We start from the raw sequence: 17,473 nt of genomic DNA on the forward strand, positions 1-17,473 counted from the left end.
ACTTTACTATGTGATGACAAATTATTAACTGATCCTAAAGTCCTTACGCATGTGTAACTCCCATTCTAATCATTAGCTGTGTTGTGTGAAGGACTGCAGAATCAGGTGTATAAAGAAGGTAGAGCATAATTCTAACCACTCTTTTCCAAACTGTCCTAGATTTGTTGGACGTCCTGGAGACTATGTCTACATTTTTCATTCTTTCCGAATGGAAGAGGTAATTGCAATTTATCTTGTGCGTATTCATCACTGATCAAGAAAATAACAGTGAATTCACGATCAAATGATTTGGCAAAAATGCTGACTTAATTTCCATTCTTGGCTTTAGTGTGCTCCTGGTGGTTGCTTAATGGAATTGTGTATCCAGCTTAGTATTATCATGTTGGGCAAACAGCTGATTCAGAATAATCTCTTTGAGATTGGCATCCCGTAAGTAATATAGTTACATTCATTTTATACCATATGTAAAATACACTGTATATCAACCTTTTATGATGCAAACTTCGGACTTATTTTGGTTTATGGTCTTCGTGCAAGAAATCTTTACAGCAGGACTATGCCTGCAATACAGTAAATATCCTGTGCTTTTGCACTGCTACAGCATTTTCAAAGTCCTCATAACACCCAATGTATTTTTTTGACTATTCAGACTTTTTTGAAGAGTTAAAGACTATTGGTTTTCCACTATTTACAGCTAAGTGTGATGTTGACTATTTGGTTCAGTTTTTACCATATTTGAATATCAGTTAGTGCTGATCCCTAATTGCTGGTCTTTATCTTTACCATGGATTGGCTTTTACACAGTTTTTTATACAGATTATGAAAACTGATGACATAAAGCTTTTTTTGTATCTATTAGTGTGACTTTAACTGTCATTTCTGAATCACCCAAATAGTAGGTGTTTTTAAAGGGATAAAAACTGCTAAGCTGATCATTTTTGTTTCTTCCAGAAAAATGAAGAAATTAATAAGATACATTAAATTAAAGCGACAAAGCTCTTTAGATCATGAGGAGCATATGAAAAAAAAACAACGCTATGAAGTGGACTATAACTTGGAGCCTTTTGCTGGGCTTACTCCAGAATACATGGAAATGAGTGAGTGAGATGTAAAATAATTAAGTTTAAACTGTAATGATGATAATTGAGAAAATGGTCAGTTGAGTTCTTCGAACTAATGGATATGATTCATGTTACACTGCTTTATAAAAATGTCCTCCATGGCTGTAACACTTGACTGAGAAACCACTGGCTGCTACAGGCGACAAACTGGTTTACGTGGTATGGCATAGTGGCCTGTATGTATGTATACCACTGTCCTACAGTAGAATCATAGAATATTAGAGTTGGAAGGGACCTTAGGAAGTCATTTAGTCCAACCCCCTGCTCAAAGCAGGACTAACCTCAGCTAAATCATCCCAGCCAGGGCTTTGACAAGCCGCAGCTTAAAAACCTCTAATGATGGAGATTCCACCACCTCCCTAGGTAACCCATTCCAGTGCTTCACCACCCTCCTAGTGAAAAACTTTTTCCTAATATCCAACCTAGACCTCCCCCACTGCAACTTGAGACCATTGCTCCTTGTTCTGTTATCTACTACCATTGAGAACAGCCTAGCTCCATCCTCCCTGGAACCCCCTTTCAGGTAGTTAAAGGCTGCTATCAAATCCCCCCTCATTCTTCTCTTCTGCATACTAAACAAGCCTAGTTCCCTCAGCCTCTCCTCATTAGTCTTGTGCTCCGGTCCCCTAATCTAGAGAAGATAAAAAAGCCCTACAACAACAGCTCAAGTGGAAAAGGGCTGGCTGCTGTCTCCCATATTGTATGTTTGCAATAACAGCTGTCAGCCATAATTTTGGATATTTCAATGCAGTACTGAAATGCCAGATGCTATCTGTTGATCTTTGTTACAATTTAACACATAGTTGAAAATACACAATATTTTATTGCACTGGGTACATTTGGCTCCAAGGGACAAATTTTGTTCTCAGGTGCACCCATGTACCTCAGCGATAACTCCACTGAAGTTAGTAGAGTTAATTATGGTTTACATTGCTGTGAGTGAGCAGAAAATTTGGCCCTGTTTGCTGAATTCTTGGCTGAATCCTCACAGAAATCCCAGAGATCTCACATAGATCACACACAAATTTCTATTAGTAATTGATCAATTAGTCCTTAATTTAAGCATAGAGTGTCAGCTTTAGTGCTATTGAGGGAGCAGGGGAAAGATGCCTTTGCCTTGCCCAGTGCATTCAGTTTCAGCCACCTCATCTCCAGTAAGAAAAAAAATAGCAGAAATAGAAACAGTTCAGAGAAGTGCAACTAGAATGACCGGCAGCAAGGGAAGGAGAGCTACAACAAGAGACTTTAGAAGGCCCAAGATTTTTATTTTTGTGATTCAGAAATTAGAAGAGTAAAGCGACCCATAACAGAGATACAGTATACAATATGTACAGTACCCTAGCTAAAATAATACATTGTACAGAGAACATTCCCCTCATCCTGGGATCAGCTGGAGGATGCTAAGGATTGCTTTATGTTATGCTCATTGCTGCTGTCTCATAAGGACCATTCCAGCAGTCCAGGAGTGTGGTGTATTCCAGCCCCGCTCTCAGCATGATTCCTCCCTGCCTCTGACATGCTTCCTATTCAGATGGGGAGCAGGTGGCCTGGAGCTGGGGAAGCCATCTTTGCGCCACTCAGGGGATTCCATTATGTCAGAAGAATCCCAAGTTGCCCCTTTAGGGCTTCGTTGTGGATGGTTTGTGCTGCCTGAGCAGCACAAACTGTCAGAACAGGGACTTATGGCTCTTTAGGTTTGGATGAAGTACCAATTAATCAACTACACATTGAAATTTGTGTGAGCTACAACTCAGTCCCCTGGCAAGTGTCTCTCTGTTGTTAGAGTTTGTGGAAACATTTTGGGGGACAGCATTAATTTGCTGTAACGCACCAAAGCACAGTTCATAAATATAGGGCACAATCAGTGAAACAGTTTCTCTTTGCAGTTATCCAGTTTGGGTTTGTAACCTTGTTCGTTGCATCCTTCCCGCTGGCTCCTTTGTTTGCGTTGTTGAACAACATCATCGAAATACGTCTGGATGCAAAGAAGTTTGTCACTGAGCTTAGAAGACCAGTTGCAGTCAGAGCAAAAGATATAGGTAAGTAGATTATAAAATATAAGAGTGATGAGATAATGTTACTCTCTTTTTATTGATTGATTGATTAATGGCAGGGTTTTTTATGCTGAGTTGGCTTAATTAACAGGAAGATCTTTATAGTATAGTTGAAAACATTAGAGTGTAACTTAGCTGCGAATTGTCATAATTTATCAAAGCTTTACTTTTAAAATATTAAGAGCAATGTTTTAAATTCAGATTAATATTTTATTAAGTAAGCATAAAACATCTGAGGATCAGGAATGATCAATAAAACAATGAGATACAGTGCGTGGTTTTTCACATCAATAATTCTTCCTGGCCATACAAGTTTATTGCAGAAACAAAAGCTTCTGCATTAAAAACTCTAGTTCTTCAGCTGGGCAGAAGAGATACATAGGGGGAAAGGGAAGGCTGAGTGGCTGCTGACACATGTGGAAGTTATTTCAGCTGCTTGCTTCCTGGCTAGTATGAATTCTGGGAAACTGGCGGCTAGACACAGCAGTGGATCTGGGTGAAACCAGTCTCTACCGTTGCACAGAAGCACAATACCAGATCTGTTACCTGAGGGATCTCTTGACTGCAGAGGAGATGAAAGATGGATTTGCCCCTACAAGCTGTTTTCCCTTGTTACCTGTTAATTGAGATACTGGAAATTCACAAATAGAAAACTCAATGAAAAAAATTATTCAAGTTACGGTGCAAGTCAACATGAGCAAAGAAAATCTATTGTTAATTACTATACAATGTGTTCCCCAGTTGTGGGGCATTTCTCAGTGCTCCCCATTCTGCCTAGGTATTGAACGACACGTGACGTATTGTCTCTGTGGTCTTTTCCCTTCCTTTTTTCAAGTTGATTCCATCACCATCACATCCTTCTCTATGTAGTTTGTGTGAGTTTCCTGAGCTTGTTCAGTAGCTGCTATGTTTTTTAAATGTCTGTTTGTTGTCATTCAATCCTACTGAGATATGTTAGCAGAATTCCAGATTAACTGAGTTTCTACCAAGGTTCCACAGGGCTAAAATATCACCTTGTTATGAAGAAAACCACACAAGGCGTGAGACAGGAATCAACAGACAGAAAGGAGGGGATGTATATAGACGGGATGTTCAGGCCAAAGGAAATCATATGCAACCACTGACAGTGACCAGAAGCCTGATCCTGCTCCCTTTGAGGTTGCTGATAATAAGTCTCCTGTTGGTTTAGGGTCAGATCCTCAGCCCCACTCAGGCTGACATACACAGTTCCAGAAGACCAAAGCAACCTTATAGTTAGTTTACTTGCAAATGTCTCCTCGGGGTCATGCGTAGCTGGGCATAGCTAACAGCAGTCCTGAGTCTCCAGCCAGCTCTAGGATCATGGGTGCCTAAAGCCATCTTTGCAATCCCCACAATGAGTTCTTCACCAAGCACAACGCCCAAGATTGGCCTGAAACAGAAGCAGGAGCAGGCCCTATATCTGATTCTGTTACAATTCTGTTGGAAAAACAAATGCTTTTGTCTGCTCCCATAGTTTTTCTGAAACATGCATTAAGTCACTGTTGCTGAATAGAGAGCTACTAACAATGACCAGATTCTCAATAAAAAATGAGAAAGGCAGAGTTTACCTTATGCTTATTCATAGGTGCTGGCACTAGGAGTGCTGGGGGTGCTGTCGCACCTCCTGGTTTGAAGCGGTTTCCATCATATACAGGATTTACAGTTTGGTTCAGTGGCTCTCAGCACCCCCCACTGTAAAAATTGTTCCAGCTTATTAGTTGTTCAGGGTTTATCTTAATTACATAGGATTTTCTAAGTTACAAACTACTAGTCCCTGGATAATTTATATTCAGTAAGCATGCAACAAACCAGTATATGTTAGAAAAACTCATCTTGAGTGTTTAAGGGCCACAGGAGCTCAACTCCTAGCAGGGGTACAGTTTTGTCATGAACTGTGGTCATATGCATCCAAATACCAGAGTCACTGGCACAGATCAAACCTGGAATATTCAGCACCAAAAGCACAGGCCCCTAGTACTCGAGCTAGAGAACTCTTTTAGCTGTGACTAGTAACCAGAAGGTTGTTACAATCCCAGGGGATAGTCGCTGGTAGGGTGCCCGATCACGTACACAAAACCAGTGTGTTACCCTAAGACAGTACAGAATGTAGGAAGAGACAGGGCAGTGGGACTGGGTGATTTTTGTGCATCGTCCTTCCACCACCCCCACAGGAGTTGATACTAAGTTAATATGCAAGTCAGTATATCTTTTGAATGCACAGCGTCCATACTGCAGAAACCACACTCCGGGGTTTCCAGATACAGTGAAATGGGCAGCAGGAGAAACCTTACCAGAGTGGCACCATTGGAACAATCCTGCCAGTGAGGAGGGCAGAGGCAATGCAAAGAAATAGGGCATCCATATGGAAAGCTTTAGCTTTTGACAGATCCTTAAGATTGGTACTTTCAACAAGCAATATATTCTTCAAAGGGAACTTCTGTGGAGATCCTAGTCCCCCATGTGTCTTTTTTTTTTCTCCTTCCTATAGAGAATGATTTGGGCCCATTTGATCAAATGTCATGATTTTTTCCTTATGTACCTGCTACTCTCTTCCATTTTGCAGTAACTTTGCCTTTCCTTCCCCCCACCAGAGTGGATGGCTCAGTGCTTTTATAAATGAAGCAGGTGCCTAATTATGGATGTATGGAGCCATATTTTAGGCTCCTTCTGGTCCATACTGTATGAAATAGGGTTTGCTACAAACTGAGACATTTTTTAAAAATGTAAAAACCTAAATGAAGCTGTAGTGATGTGCAAGCATGAGACGTGGTAGATACATGATATTTTCAGTTGACAATGATAAGTTTAACAACCTGAAAGCATTTAACACCAGGTTTGTCTTTCCCTTAGGAATCTGGTATAATATCCTCAGAGGCGTAGGAAAACTTGCTGTAATAATAAATGTAAGTAATTCTGTATACGTAAAATTTGAATGCAGTGGGCCTGATTCTCTACTCCATACACTGGTTTTACTCTAACTAATCTCCACTGAAATCAGTGAAGTCACATGGTTTAAAGTAATCTAATGGTCCAGGGTTTAGTTTTACATTGTCACAGTGTATCATATATTATTTATGCATTATAAAAACTTACAAAATTAAAAGATTCAGAACTAAGGGCTAATTGGCAATAAAAGCCATAGTAAAAATAATCAGTGGTAGCCTGGGCATCTTTTTTTTCCAGACTATTTTTCATGCATCTGCTGACCTTAAATTAGTCTTGCTTCCTATTAGTCTAAACATTTTCTTGATCAGAGTTTTAAAAAAATGCGAATTAATAAATTCTGTAACCCCTTTAAACTTATTGGGCCAGATCTTCAGGGGGTGTCAGTCAGTTTACACCACTTGGGGATCTGGTTCTTAGTAATGTGTTCATATTCTGATGTGATATGATCCATGTATTTAGGACTCTATTGTGCAGCTATGAAAATTAATAGGAATGCTTTCATTCACTTCAGTGAGTGCCAGCTAGGCCCTTAGGAAAACATGCAAGACTACTTCAATGTGTCATTCTGTTCATCTGCTTTGAATCATTTTGAGTCTTCAGAAAACTTTTATACTGGGGCTAAAAGAATAGAATAGCTCTCACTTTTGTTTACATTTACATATTTTTCTGTTTGTTTGTGTCTGTGTATCTATTCCGTATGTTACACAAACAAACACTAGCTCATCTCATCTCACAGTCCCCTCACAGCCAGCAAAAGTTAGATCTGCGTCAAAGTTAACCAACAAAATGAAAAGAGGGTCTAGAAGCAACAAGAGAGAAGACAATGCTGAACATGTGGCTTGTCTTGAATATAATGCAGCTGTGGAGTCTCTGGTTTTCTCCCAACCTTAAGTTCTAAAGATGTAATTTCCCATTACATTATTTTATAAACAGATCTGGATGAAATATTTTGACTGAAACTTTTTTCTGGAAAAATGCAGATTTGGGTCAACTGAAACATTGTGCAAATTTGTATAGATTTTGGTGAATTGTTTTGGTCAAAAAAAAACCCAACAAAAATTTCTGAAAAAGTAAAAATGTTTCATTTCAACATTTCAAAATGAAACATTTTGATTCAAAATGACTTTTTATTTTTAAAATACCTTGAATTTTATTTATTTTTTTAATTAAAAAAGAAAAAGGCTCAAAGTTTGGCCCAAAATTATTTTTATTTTTTTATTTATTACTTTTCTATTCACCAAAACTTTTAAAAATTTTCATTCTCAGGTCAATCCAAAATGATTTTTTTCTCAATTTTTTCAGAATTGACCAAGAATCAAACAAATCTATTATTTGTACAGCTCTACTTATAAGTTCCCTCTCTAGTCTTGGACAGTTGTCACTGTAGTGTCTTCTTCCAACTGGAAGGAAAAGATGAGAGGCTACTCAGAGGCCTGTGCCACTATTGAAGTAGTCCCCAGGATAGGAAAGAGCACATAGCCGATTGCCATCCCTCCAAGCAGGTTAGCTCCACTATGCACCTCAATAACCTGAGAAGCGATTTCTCCACTGAAATATTTCCACTGACTTCAGAGGACTTTCGATCTAGCTGTTATTTCCAAGCAGGAAAGTCTCACAGAGGCAGCACCCAGAATTGCTAGCAGAGGTAGCTCCCCATCGATCTTACATTTTGGTGTGTTGCCTTTACTTTCCCCTTTCTCCTCTTTCCAGTTTCTCTTCTTTTGCCTTAGAAAATTTTTCCTGCTCTTCCACATTCCTCCCTGCTATCTCTCTCTTCAGTCATTACCCACTGCTGTTCTCCTTACTATAATCTATCTACTCTCCGTTTTCTATTATAGCATCAGTAAAACTTTTTGTACTGCACATACATGAGCTGCATGCACATTACAATCTCTTCCATGATAACAATAAATGAGAAAGACCAGTTATTGAGAACACAACTAAATTGGCTGTCTTTGCATTTTGCATATCACGCTTATTTATAAAACCTGTTAAATAACTGAGGAGAATAAGAAATGTTAGTGACTGTAAAGCAAACCATCTGACCCAACATGCTTGCCCTTTTATTTTGATCTAGTTAAAAACCTCATTAAAATTAATAGATTTTCACATTATAGAGGGCATTTAAAGAGTTGATTCACTATAAATTATTTGCAGCACATAAAAGTACATCCAGAGCAATCAATCAGGATTTATACAATCCATCTGGGACCAGCTGTAATTGGAGCAGAGGGAAACAGCATGGTGTTTTGCTTTTTTGCAATGTTGCACAAGTTATTTTGTATGGCCATAGATAATAAAATTAATACAAAACAGGAAAGCACAGTAAAATCTAAGGGCTAGAGAATAGATTGAAAACATTACTGGTATTTAATAAGAAAAATACCTGCTATTTATTTATTCTAGACGTTTATCTAAGAACAGCAAAAGACCCCCCCGCCCAAAAAAAAATAAATAAAGCAAAATCTAAGGAAACTCCAGTGCCTGGATTTGATAATGGCTTATCAAGGTTTAGCAGCTTTTGCTACAAGGAAATCTTGTTCCCTTTTTGTTGTAATCAGCTATTATCTGATATGCAGGGCCAGCTGAAACAAACCTGAGGCTCTCTGCAAGATCTCATAGACTCATAGGTCTTTTATTGGAATCCCCCATGTTCAAGGCCCAAAGCTCAATCTGCGATCTTCTCTTTCTATCTGCCCTACACACAAAATATGAGGGATTGTGATGGGGTTGGGAAGAAGCTGAAGTGGGAACAGAAAAGGTAATGTGTCCAGGCCTAGTACATGTGTATGTGGAATTAGAGGAAGAGTGGATCGAGGTTTTGTGTTACATAAGGGTGGTGGGGAAAGAATCATGAAAAAGGGGGCAATGTCTGGATTCCCCAGGGAGCTCAAGTTATTATTTGCACAGAGATTTCAGCCCAATATGAAACTACTCATATGCGACACCACGCAGCTCTGGAGTTTGTGCAGTAAACATCATACTGATGCACTGTTAGGGTTTCTGTATCCTTAGCATCCCAGGGGCTTCAGATTTAGGCTTATTGTCTGAATCTGCCCACTGCATAACATTTCTTTGACTCAGAAGCGTTATGTAGGGAAGATACATTTGAGTACAGTATCAATTGAGCATTACTTGAATACTGCGTTCATTCTTTACTCTTATGGCTTAGGCATTTGTGATCTCATTCACATCCGACTTCATTCCACGCCTCGTGTACCTGTATATGTACAGTGAGAATGGCACCATGCATGGCTTCGTGAACCATACGCTCTCCTCTTTTAATGTCAGCGATTTTCAAGAAGGAACAGCTCCAAATGACCCTATGGAACTTGGCTACGAGGTTCAGATATGCAGGTACTCTCCTGAATGACAGCCATTTTAAATGATTTTCCCTGCGGAATGGAGATACTAGCTTCTTCATGTGTCTGGCGGGACTCATCGTTATATAGCCACATACTATCTGAGTTAGGTCCTATTGCATTCTATTGGCAGCTTGGTCTTCCTTATCCTATGTGTAGAGGAGTTACTGTTGAAATGTTTGCATGTAGGCACAGTTACCACAGCACTTGGAGCATCTACATCGCTTAGTTTGGGGAAATGAGGTTTACCATGTTAATATGAAGTACTTGTCAGGGCATTTGCAAAGTTTTTATTACTGACAAAGTATTTACCAACTATTTGCGTTAGAGGAGGGGACAAAAAAAAAACCCACATTGTATGGAACTCTCCTATCCAATTTCAGGATCTAGCGTGATTGGTGAGTTTAGGAATTTATCTCATCCACTTTTACAAAGTCATAGCCACCCTCCTTCCAACTCAGGACAGGGCAACACCACTCCTTAATCACCTAAAGCTGCTGGCTGGTCAGTGCAAGGCACTTCTCTCCTTTGCTTGATCAAAAAGCCTCCGCATCACCTCCAGACCTAGAGGGAGATATTCGTAATCAAATTAGTATCTTCTGCATCATGATATTTCCAGGATAGTGCCATTTTACTGAGGTGTTTCCATGATTATATTTTTGAGGCTTGTAAAATATCATCAGATCATAATGTGTTGTGACATGATGTTTTAATGCAGTCACTTCACAGCTTTGGGGCAACAAGAGGACATTGTACCAAGGTATCACAATATTGCATCGTGACTAAGCTTGGCCGGATTCAATTTAAATCGATAGTGGGTAAACGTCCATTTCAACTGACCCACTGAAATCAATGGGGAAAAATATCCATTGGTTACAGTCAGCACAAGTGCTGCCTCCTCTCTGTACCTCACCCCACTGTTGAATGGCTTTGGCCTGGGAATGGAGCAATTCTGCAGCAAGGTGACCTCCCCTGAAACCGGGTGTTCATCTTCATCCTCCTCTTTGCAGTCCTGGCTGGGAGTCTCTGCTCTGGCTGCAGCCATCCCCACAACGTGTGCCTGCAGGGATCTGGTGTCATCTGCCCCACAACCATGCAGGGAGACATCTGCAGTTCTGCTCTCTCACTCACTAACCATGCAGGAGAACAAGGGCCATTCCCAAACAGAACTGTTCAACAGCAGAGTGGCCTTCCCCGTAGCCGAGAGACTTATTGTCCTCCCTGAAGCCCTGGCCAGGAGTCTCTGCTTTGCTGGGCCAGCACTGCAGCCTTGCCTGCACTTTGTGCTTTGGTGTCTTGGGACCTTTGGCTCTTGCAGCCCAGTTGTCAGTGTTGGGAACTCCCTGCAACGTTGCTGTCAGCACGTTCCCTAACTCCAACTCAAACCCTGTCTCCTTTAATTTCCCACAACTTTACAAATATAAATTATTTAAAATAATAATAATAATTGATATTAATCATCAAAATGACCAAAAAAAAATTGAATTCTGCTAAACCTAATCATGACGTATTGATGCAATGACACAGCTTCAAGATCTACCTGTCCAGTTTATCCAGTAGCTCAAGCTGATGATAATGGCATCCTTGTCTACCTATAAGCCCAATTCTGCCATCCCTCCTTGTGTGGAATTCCCATTGACTTCAGGACTGACAGAATTAAGTCCTTGGTCCTCGGCCCATCTAAAATTCTAATATACATGGAACTACATATTACATATTATTGGCATTTTTGAAGGAGAATTCTTGCTGAATATTTCAGCTTCCCAAGAAATCTGGGTCAGCATTGAAATTCATTCTTTGCCTAGACTGACTTAGATATGCACCAGTTTCAAAATGTTCTTAAAGCCTGCAATTGGGGACCAAAGCCAAAAGCAGCAATTAAAGAAATTAAAACAGCAAAGATAAGGACAAAAAATTGAGACATTACAGGGAAAAAAATGTAGGATTTTGCTCTGTTTCTATTGGAAAATTACAGAAATTGAGAAGAGAAAAAAAAGCAGATCATGCAAAGTTTTTCTTAACATTATTTACAAACTGTGGAAGAAATTAAAAGTTACTTTGTTAAGATGTCACTTGAAATTAGAAATCACCTGTCCTGTGACATGAAAGTGAAAATTAACTAGAATCAGCAAACTTATCTAATCTTGCCTACCTTTGCTTTCTTCTGTATCCCTGAGGTGATGTCTTTTGAGGGAAGAAATACCAGTTTGATTGAAATGTTTTCATTGAAGAATTATGATTAGAAGGGAAGAGTAGGCTTCATGGCCGAATACACATTGTTTTCTTCTCTCCTTTTCCCACAAGTCCCTTTTTTCTTCCCATTTCATTTTTCTCTCACTCTCCCTTTCTTCTTATAAAATCATATTTCAAACTACGGAGATATAAATTCCTGCATAAATATATAATAGTCAGAATGGTGCTAGTTTAAATTTCTTCCAAATTTTGGTCAGGTTACTTTTTAAAAACAAAAGAAAATTGCTATTGATATATTATTGATTCATAAAACATATAAACCAATGCTAGGATGAAATGCTCCTTTCATATCCACTCAGCAAGAGCTTGACTCCAATCTTCTGCTCTTCCTATGTGTGGAAATCCAAATACTGGAGTTATGATCCACCATATCAATCTGAGATCAGTATTTTGCTCTTAGAGCTGAGTCTGAAACATAAAATACCTCCCAAACTTGGAAGAAGTTCAGATTGTGATCTGAATTTTGCAGCTCAGCCCCTCTCTGAGTTTATATTGTTCATACTGATAAGAAAGCATAAATATTTAAGAGTCTTCTTCCTTTGAGCCACATACAATTTCAAAGTTGTGGCAGGCTTTCAGTTTTGTTTCATTTGGCTGGATTTTTAAACAGACTGTACAATCTGTAAGAGTGATTTATTTCAAGAAGGTTTGAATTAGTGTTTAATGCATCTTCAGTACTAAATCCTAATTGTGTTAACATTTAAAACAACATTCTTGATTTACTGTGTCCTATTTTACAGATACAAAGATTACCGAGAACCGCCGTGGTCTGAAAACAAGTATGAAATTTCAAAGGATTTCTGGGCTGTCCTGGCAGCAAGATTAGCATTTGTGATAGTTTTTCAGGTACTGTTTGATCTAAATCTTTTCAGACTCATAGCAAGGAAAGAGACATCACATATACATACATACAACTATTCCTTAACTGAGAGGTGAGATTCCACTGGCTATCATTTACCAGCCAGAATTCCTCCCTGAGGGCGCTGATCTCCACAACCTTCTCAAGCATGATGCAAAACCACTGAATGGCCAGAGGGTGTATCTCCCACAAGGAAATTTAGCACTCCCTACACCACCTGCAATGTAGATAGACCAGTGACTTTAATAGGAGATGAGGCACAAGGCCCGTGCATCACTTAGGTCCCATTTAAATCCTCCAAAGGCGTTAAGAAGGATTTAAGTGGCAGACCTGGAGTAAACAATGTGTACTCAGTACACTTGCACAGGGCCTCCAACATCAGGGAGCCTCACCCCCGCTCACCAGATTTGGATAGGTTGCATTGTGATGGGCCAAATTTGAGTGGCATGTAGAAATGACAGTCATTCAAATGTGGCCTGACTGCCCATCCATCTTGTCATGTGAGTGCAGGGCAGGCAATGGGAGCAGACGGAGTCACTGGGCAGCCAGGATCAGGAAGAGCCTCCCTAGCCTGGGACAGGAGCAGAGCGCTGAGCCGGCACGGGAGGAGTGGGATGGGAGGGACCACTGGTGAGCACCCAGAAAGATCCCAGGGCAGTGGATGAGGGGCTTGGGATAAGTTGTTGGTGGGCTGTTGGGTGAGTGGAAAGGGATATAGGCTGGGGGTGAAGGGTTGGAGGCAAGTGGGGAATATTAGGGAGCAGTAGAGTGAATTGTGGGGGCTGTGGAGGGAATGGGGCATCTTTAGGGGAAAGAGGTTAGGGCTGGGATGTTGGGGGTTGTGGCCAGTGGGGCTGTGGTATTGGGGGCTGCATTGAGGGGGGTGTATGTCAAGGCTGCTGGGATGGGAGGCTGTCAGAATAAGAGGGGGCTGGTTGTTCGGGTCTGTATTGGCTGGGAGGTGCATTCGGGGCTCTGTGTGTGGTAGGTATGGGTGGGCTGGGGCTGCTTGATGAGCGGCACTCTGTTCATGTCATGCAGCTCTGGCAGCAGCTGGAGCAAAGCTAGAGCAGAGTCACAGCACCCCTCAGGTTTTGCTCAGCCACCCCTGTGTCATGACAGCAGGGGAATTGTGGGGTCACTGGGCCTAATTTGAATAAAGGTCTCCGATTTCCATAGAGCACAAGGCCTCAACATTCTTTAAACCAGCCCTGCTTTAAGTGATACATAGGCTGATATGCTGGCCCTGAATGAATTTCATCTAGAGTCATTTCTGGAGCAGGCCAAACACCGAATTTCTGGCCATGGGAAATGCCAAAATTTCAGAATTTGATTTCCTCTCAAATGCGGGTGTGGGGTGGAGTAAAAAGTCGAAATCTCTGCATTTTTTGCTAAACAAAATATTTCATATAATAGAATACATAAATATCAAAATGGAAGTCAAAACTAAAAATTTTAATCTTATTGAAATGTTCTGATAATATCCCATCAAAACTTTTGACAAAATCATTATGTTTCCATGAAGTGTTTTGTTTTGTCAAATCACATTTTGTAACAATAAACTGTTCCATCAGAAAATTCTCAGCCTACTTAGTCATTTTTCCTGCACTGTTAATGTGACGCATAAACAGCCATATACCAACTACAGCATTTCTGTCTGTCTTCTCATTAGTGTATATTTTCTGCATCAGTCAGAAAGACCTACTCCAGCCATTTTCCTCTACCTCTCTAATACTTATGGGAAGGTGATGGTAAAACTAATTAGCTGACACATAGAACTTTCCACGTGCTTATGAGGCAGAGAAAAGTCCAGCCTAAAATACTGTCCCTTCTGAACTATCTGAAATACATCAAAAATCTAAATATCTATATATATATATTCTCGTTTCATTTGACCTTGCTAACTTTTTCTCAAAAATCTATTTTTCAGAACTTGGTCATGTTTATGAGTGACTTTGTGGACTGGATTATCCCAGACATTCCCAAGGACATTAGTCAGCAGATTCATAAAGAAAAGGTTCTCATGGTGGAGGTCTTCATGAAAGAAGAACAGGGAAAGCTGCAAATGCTAGAAACCTGGAAAGACAAGGACATGAAAAAAGGTGAAAACTGTAACAACCACAGCCCCAAGCTCTCAAGGAGCCATAGTGGGAGCATGTCCTCCTGCCATTCGTATCACATTGATGTATAGAAGAGGAGGGCAGTTGTGTTATGTCGAGGCATTCCATTGATAAACAAGCCATCACTTAAAGGGCAAGACTTGATTTATGGACAACCAGGTGAATGTTTAAGTATGTGCAACCATTTTGCTCCCATCTTTGTGAGAAATACTCTTCTTACAAATATGAAGGGCCACATTTTATTTCTGATAGGATTTTTTTTTAAGTTAAGCAGGGAATTTTTATATTTCATAGCTAGATAACACTATGGATCTTAGTGTGTGTTAACAAAACACAAGTACTTATAGGGTCGAATTTACACCTTATGTGTCCCCAGGCACAGCATCTTCACGCCCCCCCCCCCCCCCCCCCCAGTCTACAACTGACCTTCATGTTTTCTACATGCTGGGCATGGGGGAGGCTTCGGGGGAGAGAGGGGCTGGCTGGGCCAGCTCAACAAAGGGGTTAGGGGCTGGGGCAACCAGCTCAGCCAGCTCCATGCGGGGGGAATATGCTCACCCCAGGGATCTGGTTTCCAGCCTGGTCAGAGGGCGGGGTGTCAGGGGGAAGAGGAGGAGCAGGGGGTGAGGTCAATGTTCCTGCACTCATGTGGGGCCCCCAAATTGGCCGGGGCTCCCAGGCAAGGGCTCTGTTGGCCTGTGCGATAATCTGTCAATGTTTAGGTGCCACTAGAACACCAGCGCCCCTAGGCATGTGCCTACTGTGCCTAATTGGAAATCTTGCCCTGGGTACTTAGAAATGTTTTCTGAGACTCTGACTTTAGCTTATTAATTAAGAAATAACCAAAAGTAAATTTCAAATAATAATAATAATAATTGTAAATCTTTTTGGCAACCCATCCCTGAAAGACTTCAGGGCAGCTTTACAAAATATATGCAAAGTCCGTTTTACAATGTGTTCTAGCATTTCCTTTCAAAGGAGAAGAGAAACAACATAAATCTTATAAGGCATCTTCAATTTCAAAAGATCCTCTGGCAGGCAAAATCTGGATTTGAACCTGCAGATCCTAGGCAAACAAAACTCCCATTGCAGTCACTAGGCTATATACACTGAAGCTGGTGCAGGGTAAATGGCCAATTGGGAGATTGCCTCATAGCCGGGCACAGGAGGAATAGCTTTTTTATTGTTCAGCTGGGACTCCATAAGGACCCTGCTGGCAGAGTCTGCTGTGCACTAGAGTCTTCCATTGGGGCACTTCTCCACTCAGAACAATAAGAAGATGAAGTCAGCATAGAACACATTCACCTTAATCCCAACTCTGTGCACCTCTGACCACTGTTCACTTACCCAAAAAGTTCATTTTGCAGGTGAATGATTAATGTGGGTGCAGGTGCTCCAGTGCCATAGACTGTACCATGGACTTGTCACAGTCTACCAGAGGTTCTGAAGCAGCAACAGCCACAGCAGCACAATTTTTCCTAGAATTTCCCAGCAATCAGAGCACATGTATTTTACAGTAATTTACATTGTTGCTGAAGGGATATGCTGAATCCACCTCTCCCCACCAGCTCCTTCTTTATAGTCCCTTCCTCTTTGCAATGAAGGGGAGGTCACAGCCACTTTCCTTGGCTACAGAGTCCCCAACATGGCAGATTTCTGTTACTATTAACATATACCAGAGACTATGCCAGGAAAAGTAATGATAGATTCTGGGTGAATATGATCTATTGTCTTTAATGGAAGTTTTGCCTACACTGGAACTACAGGACCAGAACTTCAGTTATAGGACTTTTTTTTTTTTTTTTCAGGGGGGTCCTTAAAATATTTTATCTTCTATATATGACATTTCCTTAAAATAAGTCTAAAATCCTTACCTGTAATGCATATCTAGACCACATCAGTGTAACTCTTTTCATGTTCAGTACATTTTTAGTTTAAGGTTTGTCTAGTAATAAACTGCGCTTCCTAATAAAATTGGTGCAATTAACCTCATTTCTTTTAACACCTTCTCTTGTCCATGGCACTTATCATGCAAATATCAAACTAAAGAATAAACTAAACCAAATAACTAAAATAAAAACAAAAGTTTTTTCCCAATCTATCTACTGTATGGTTTGTTACAAAACCAAATGTCAAAAGACTTATATTTCATGAAAATAAGCAGGGTTGGGAGGGGAGGGGAGGAGTCTCTTTTCTTTCTTTCTTTCTTTTTTTTTTTTTCCTTTGCCAAAGTAATTTAAAGATTTAAAATAGAACTTTAAAAATACCACACTTTGTTTTGTAATATTTATTGGTGTTACTATAATGTACGTGGTGACCTTCATATATTTTTTCTGTAGTTTGTCCAAAAAGACACCAAAAAGAGAAATTATGTGGAAAGAAATGAATTTTAATAACCAAATATTGTTAAAACTAATTTAAAATATTGATCCAACCAAAGAGTTTTATTAATAAAGGGCTTATATTTTGTTAACACTTGTTTATCTTATATTTTGACTTGCAGGAATGTCACTATTTTTTTTAATTATAATTTGAGATGTTAGTAAAATAGGGTAAAATCCTCTCTGATTTATTCTCAGACATAATAAGCATCATGCCTGCTAGTACCTGTATGCAAGATAGGCACACTGACTGCAAAAGAGCTACTAGCATGAGTAAAACAAGCAGAGGTTTGTCCATACTCCTTATAGAAAATATATTCTCCATCGAATTCACTGATAACCTAAATGTTCTAGAA

At 40.1% G+C, this 17,473-nt stretch overlaps 1 protein-coding gene across 2 annotated transcripts in view; it reads left to right on the forward strand.

Moving 5' to 3' along the window:
* The window catches only part of ANO1 (anoctamin 1), a 122,579-nt gene extending 107,453 nt beyond the window's left edge, over window positions 1-15,126 (forward strand). For both annotated transcript variants that reach the window (XM_067558224.1, XM_067558223.1), the window contains 8 exons: window positions 160-217; window positions 329-429; window positions 952-1,097; window positions 3,008-3,160; window positions 6,047-6,099; window positions 9,315-9,499; window positions 12,498-12,603; window positions 14,547-15,126. In XM_067558224.1, coding sequence (XP_067414325.1) covers window positions 160-217; window positions 329-429; window positions 952-1,097; window positions 3,008-3,160; window positions 6,047-6,099; window positions 9,315-9,499; window positions 12,498-12,603; window positions 14,547-14,807 — 1,063 coding nt within the window. In that variant the 3' untranslated portion in view covers window positions 14,808-15,126. The remainder of the gene's footprint in view (window positions 1-159; window positions 218-328; window positions 430-951; window positions 1,098-3,007; window positions 3,161-6,046; window positions 6,100-9,314; window positions 9,500-12,497; window positions 12,604-14,546) is intronic.
* Window positions 15,127-17,473: the final 2,347 nt, after the last annotated feature.

Source organism: Emydura macquarii, unplaced genomic scaffold, assembly GCF_026122565.2.
Source record: "Emydura macquarii macquarii isolate MOO-44397 ecotype Brisbane River unplaced genomic scaffold, CSIRO-AGI_Emac_v2 contig_1876, whole genome shotgun sequence".
In the NCBI taxonomy this organism is placed as follows: domain Eukaryota; kingdom Metazoa; phylum Chordata; order Testudines; family Chelidae; genus Emydura; species Emydura macquarii.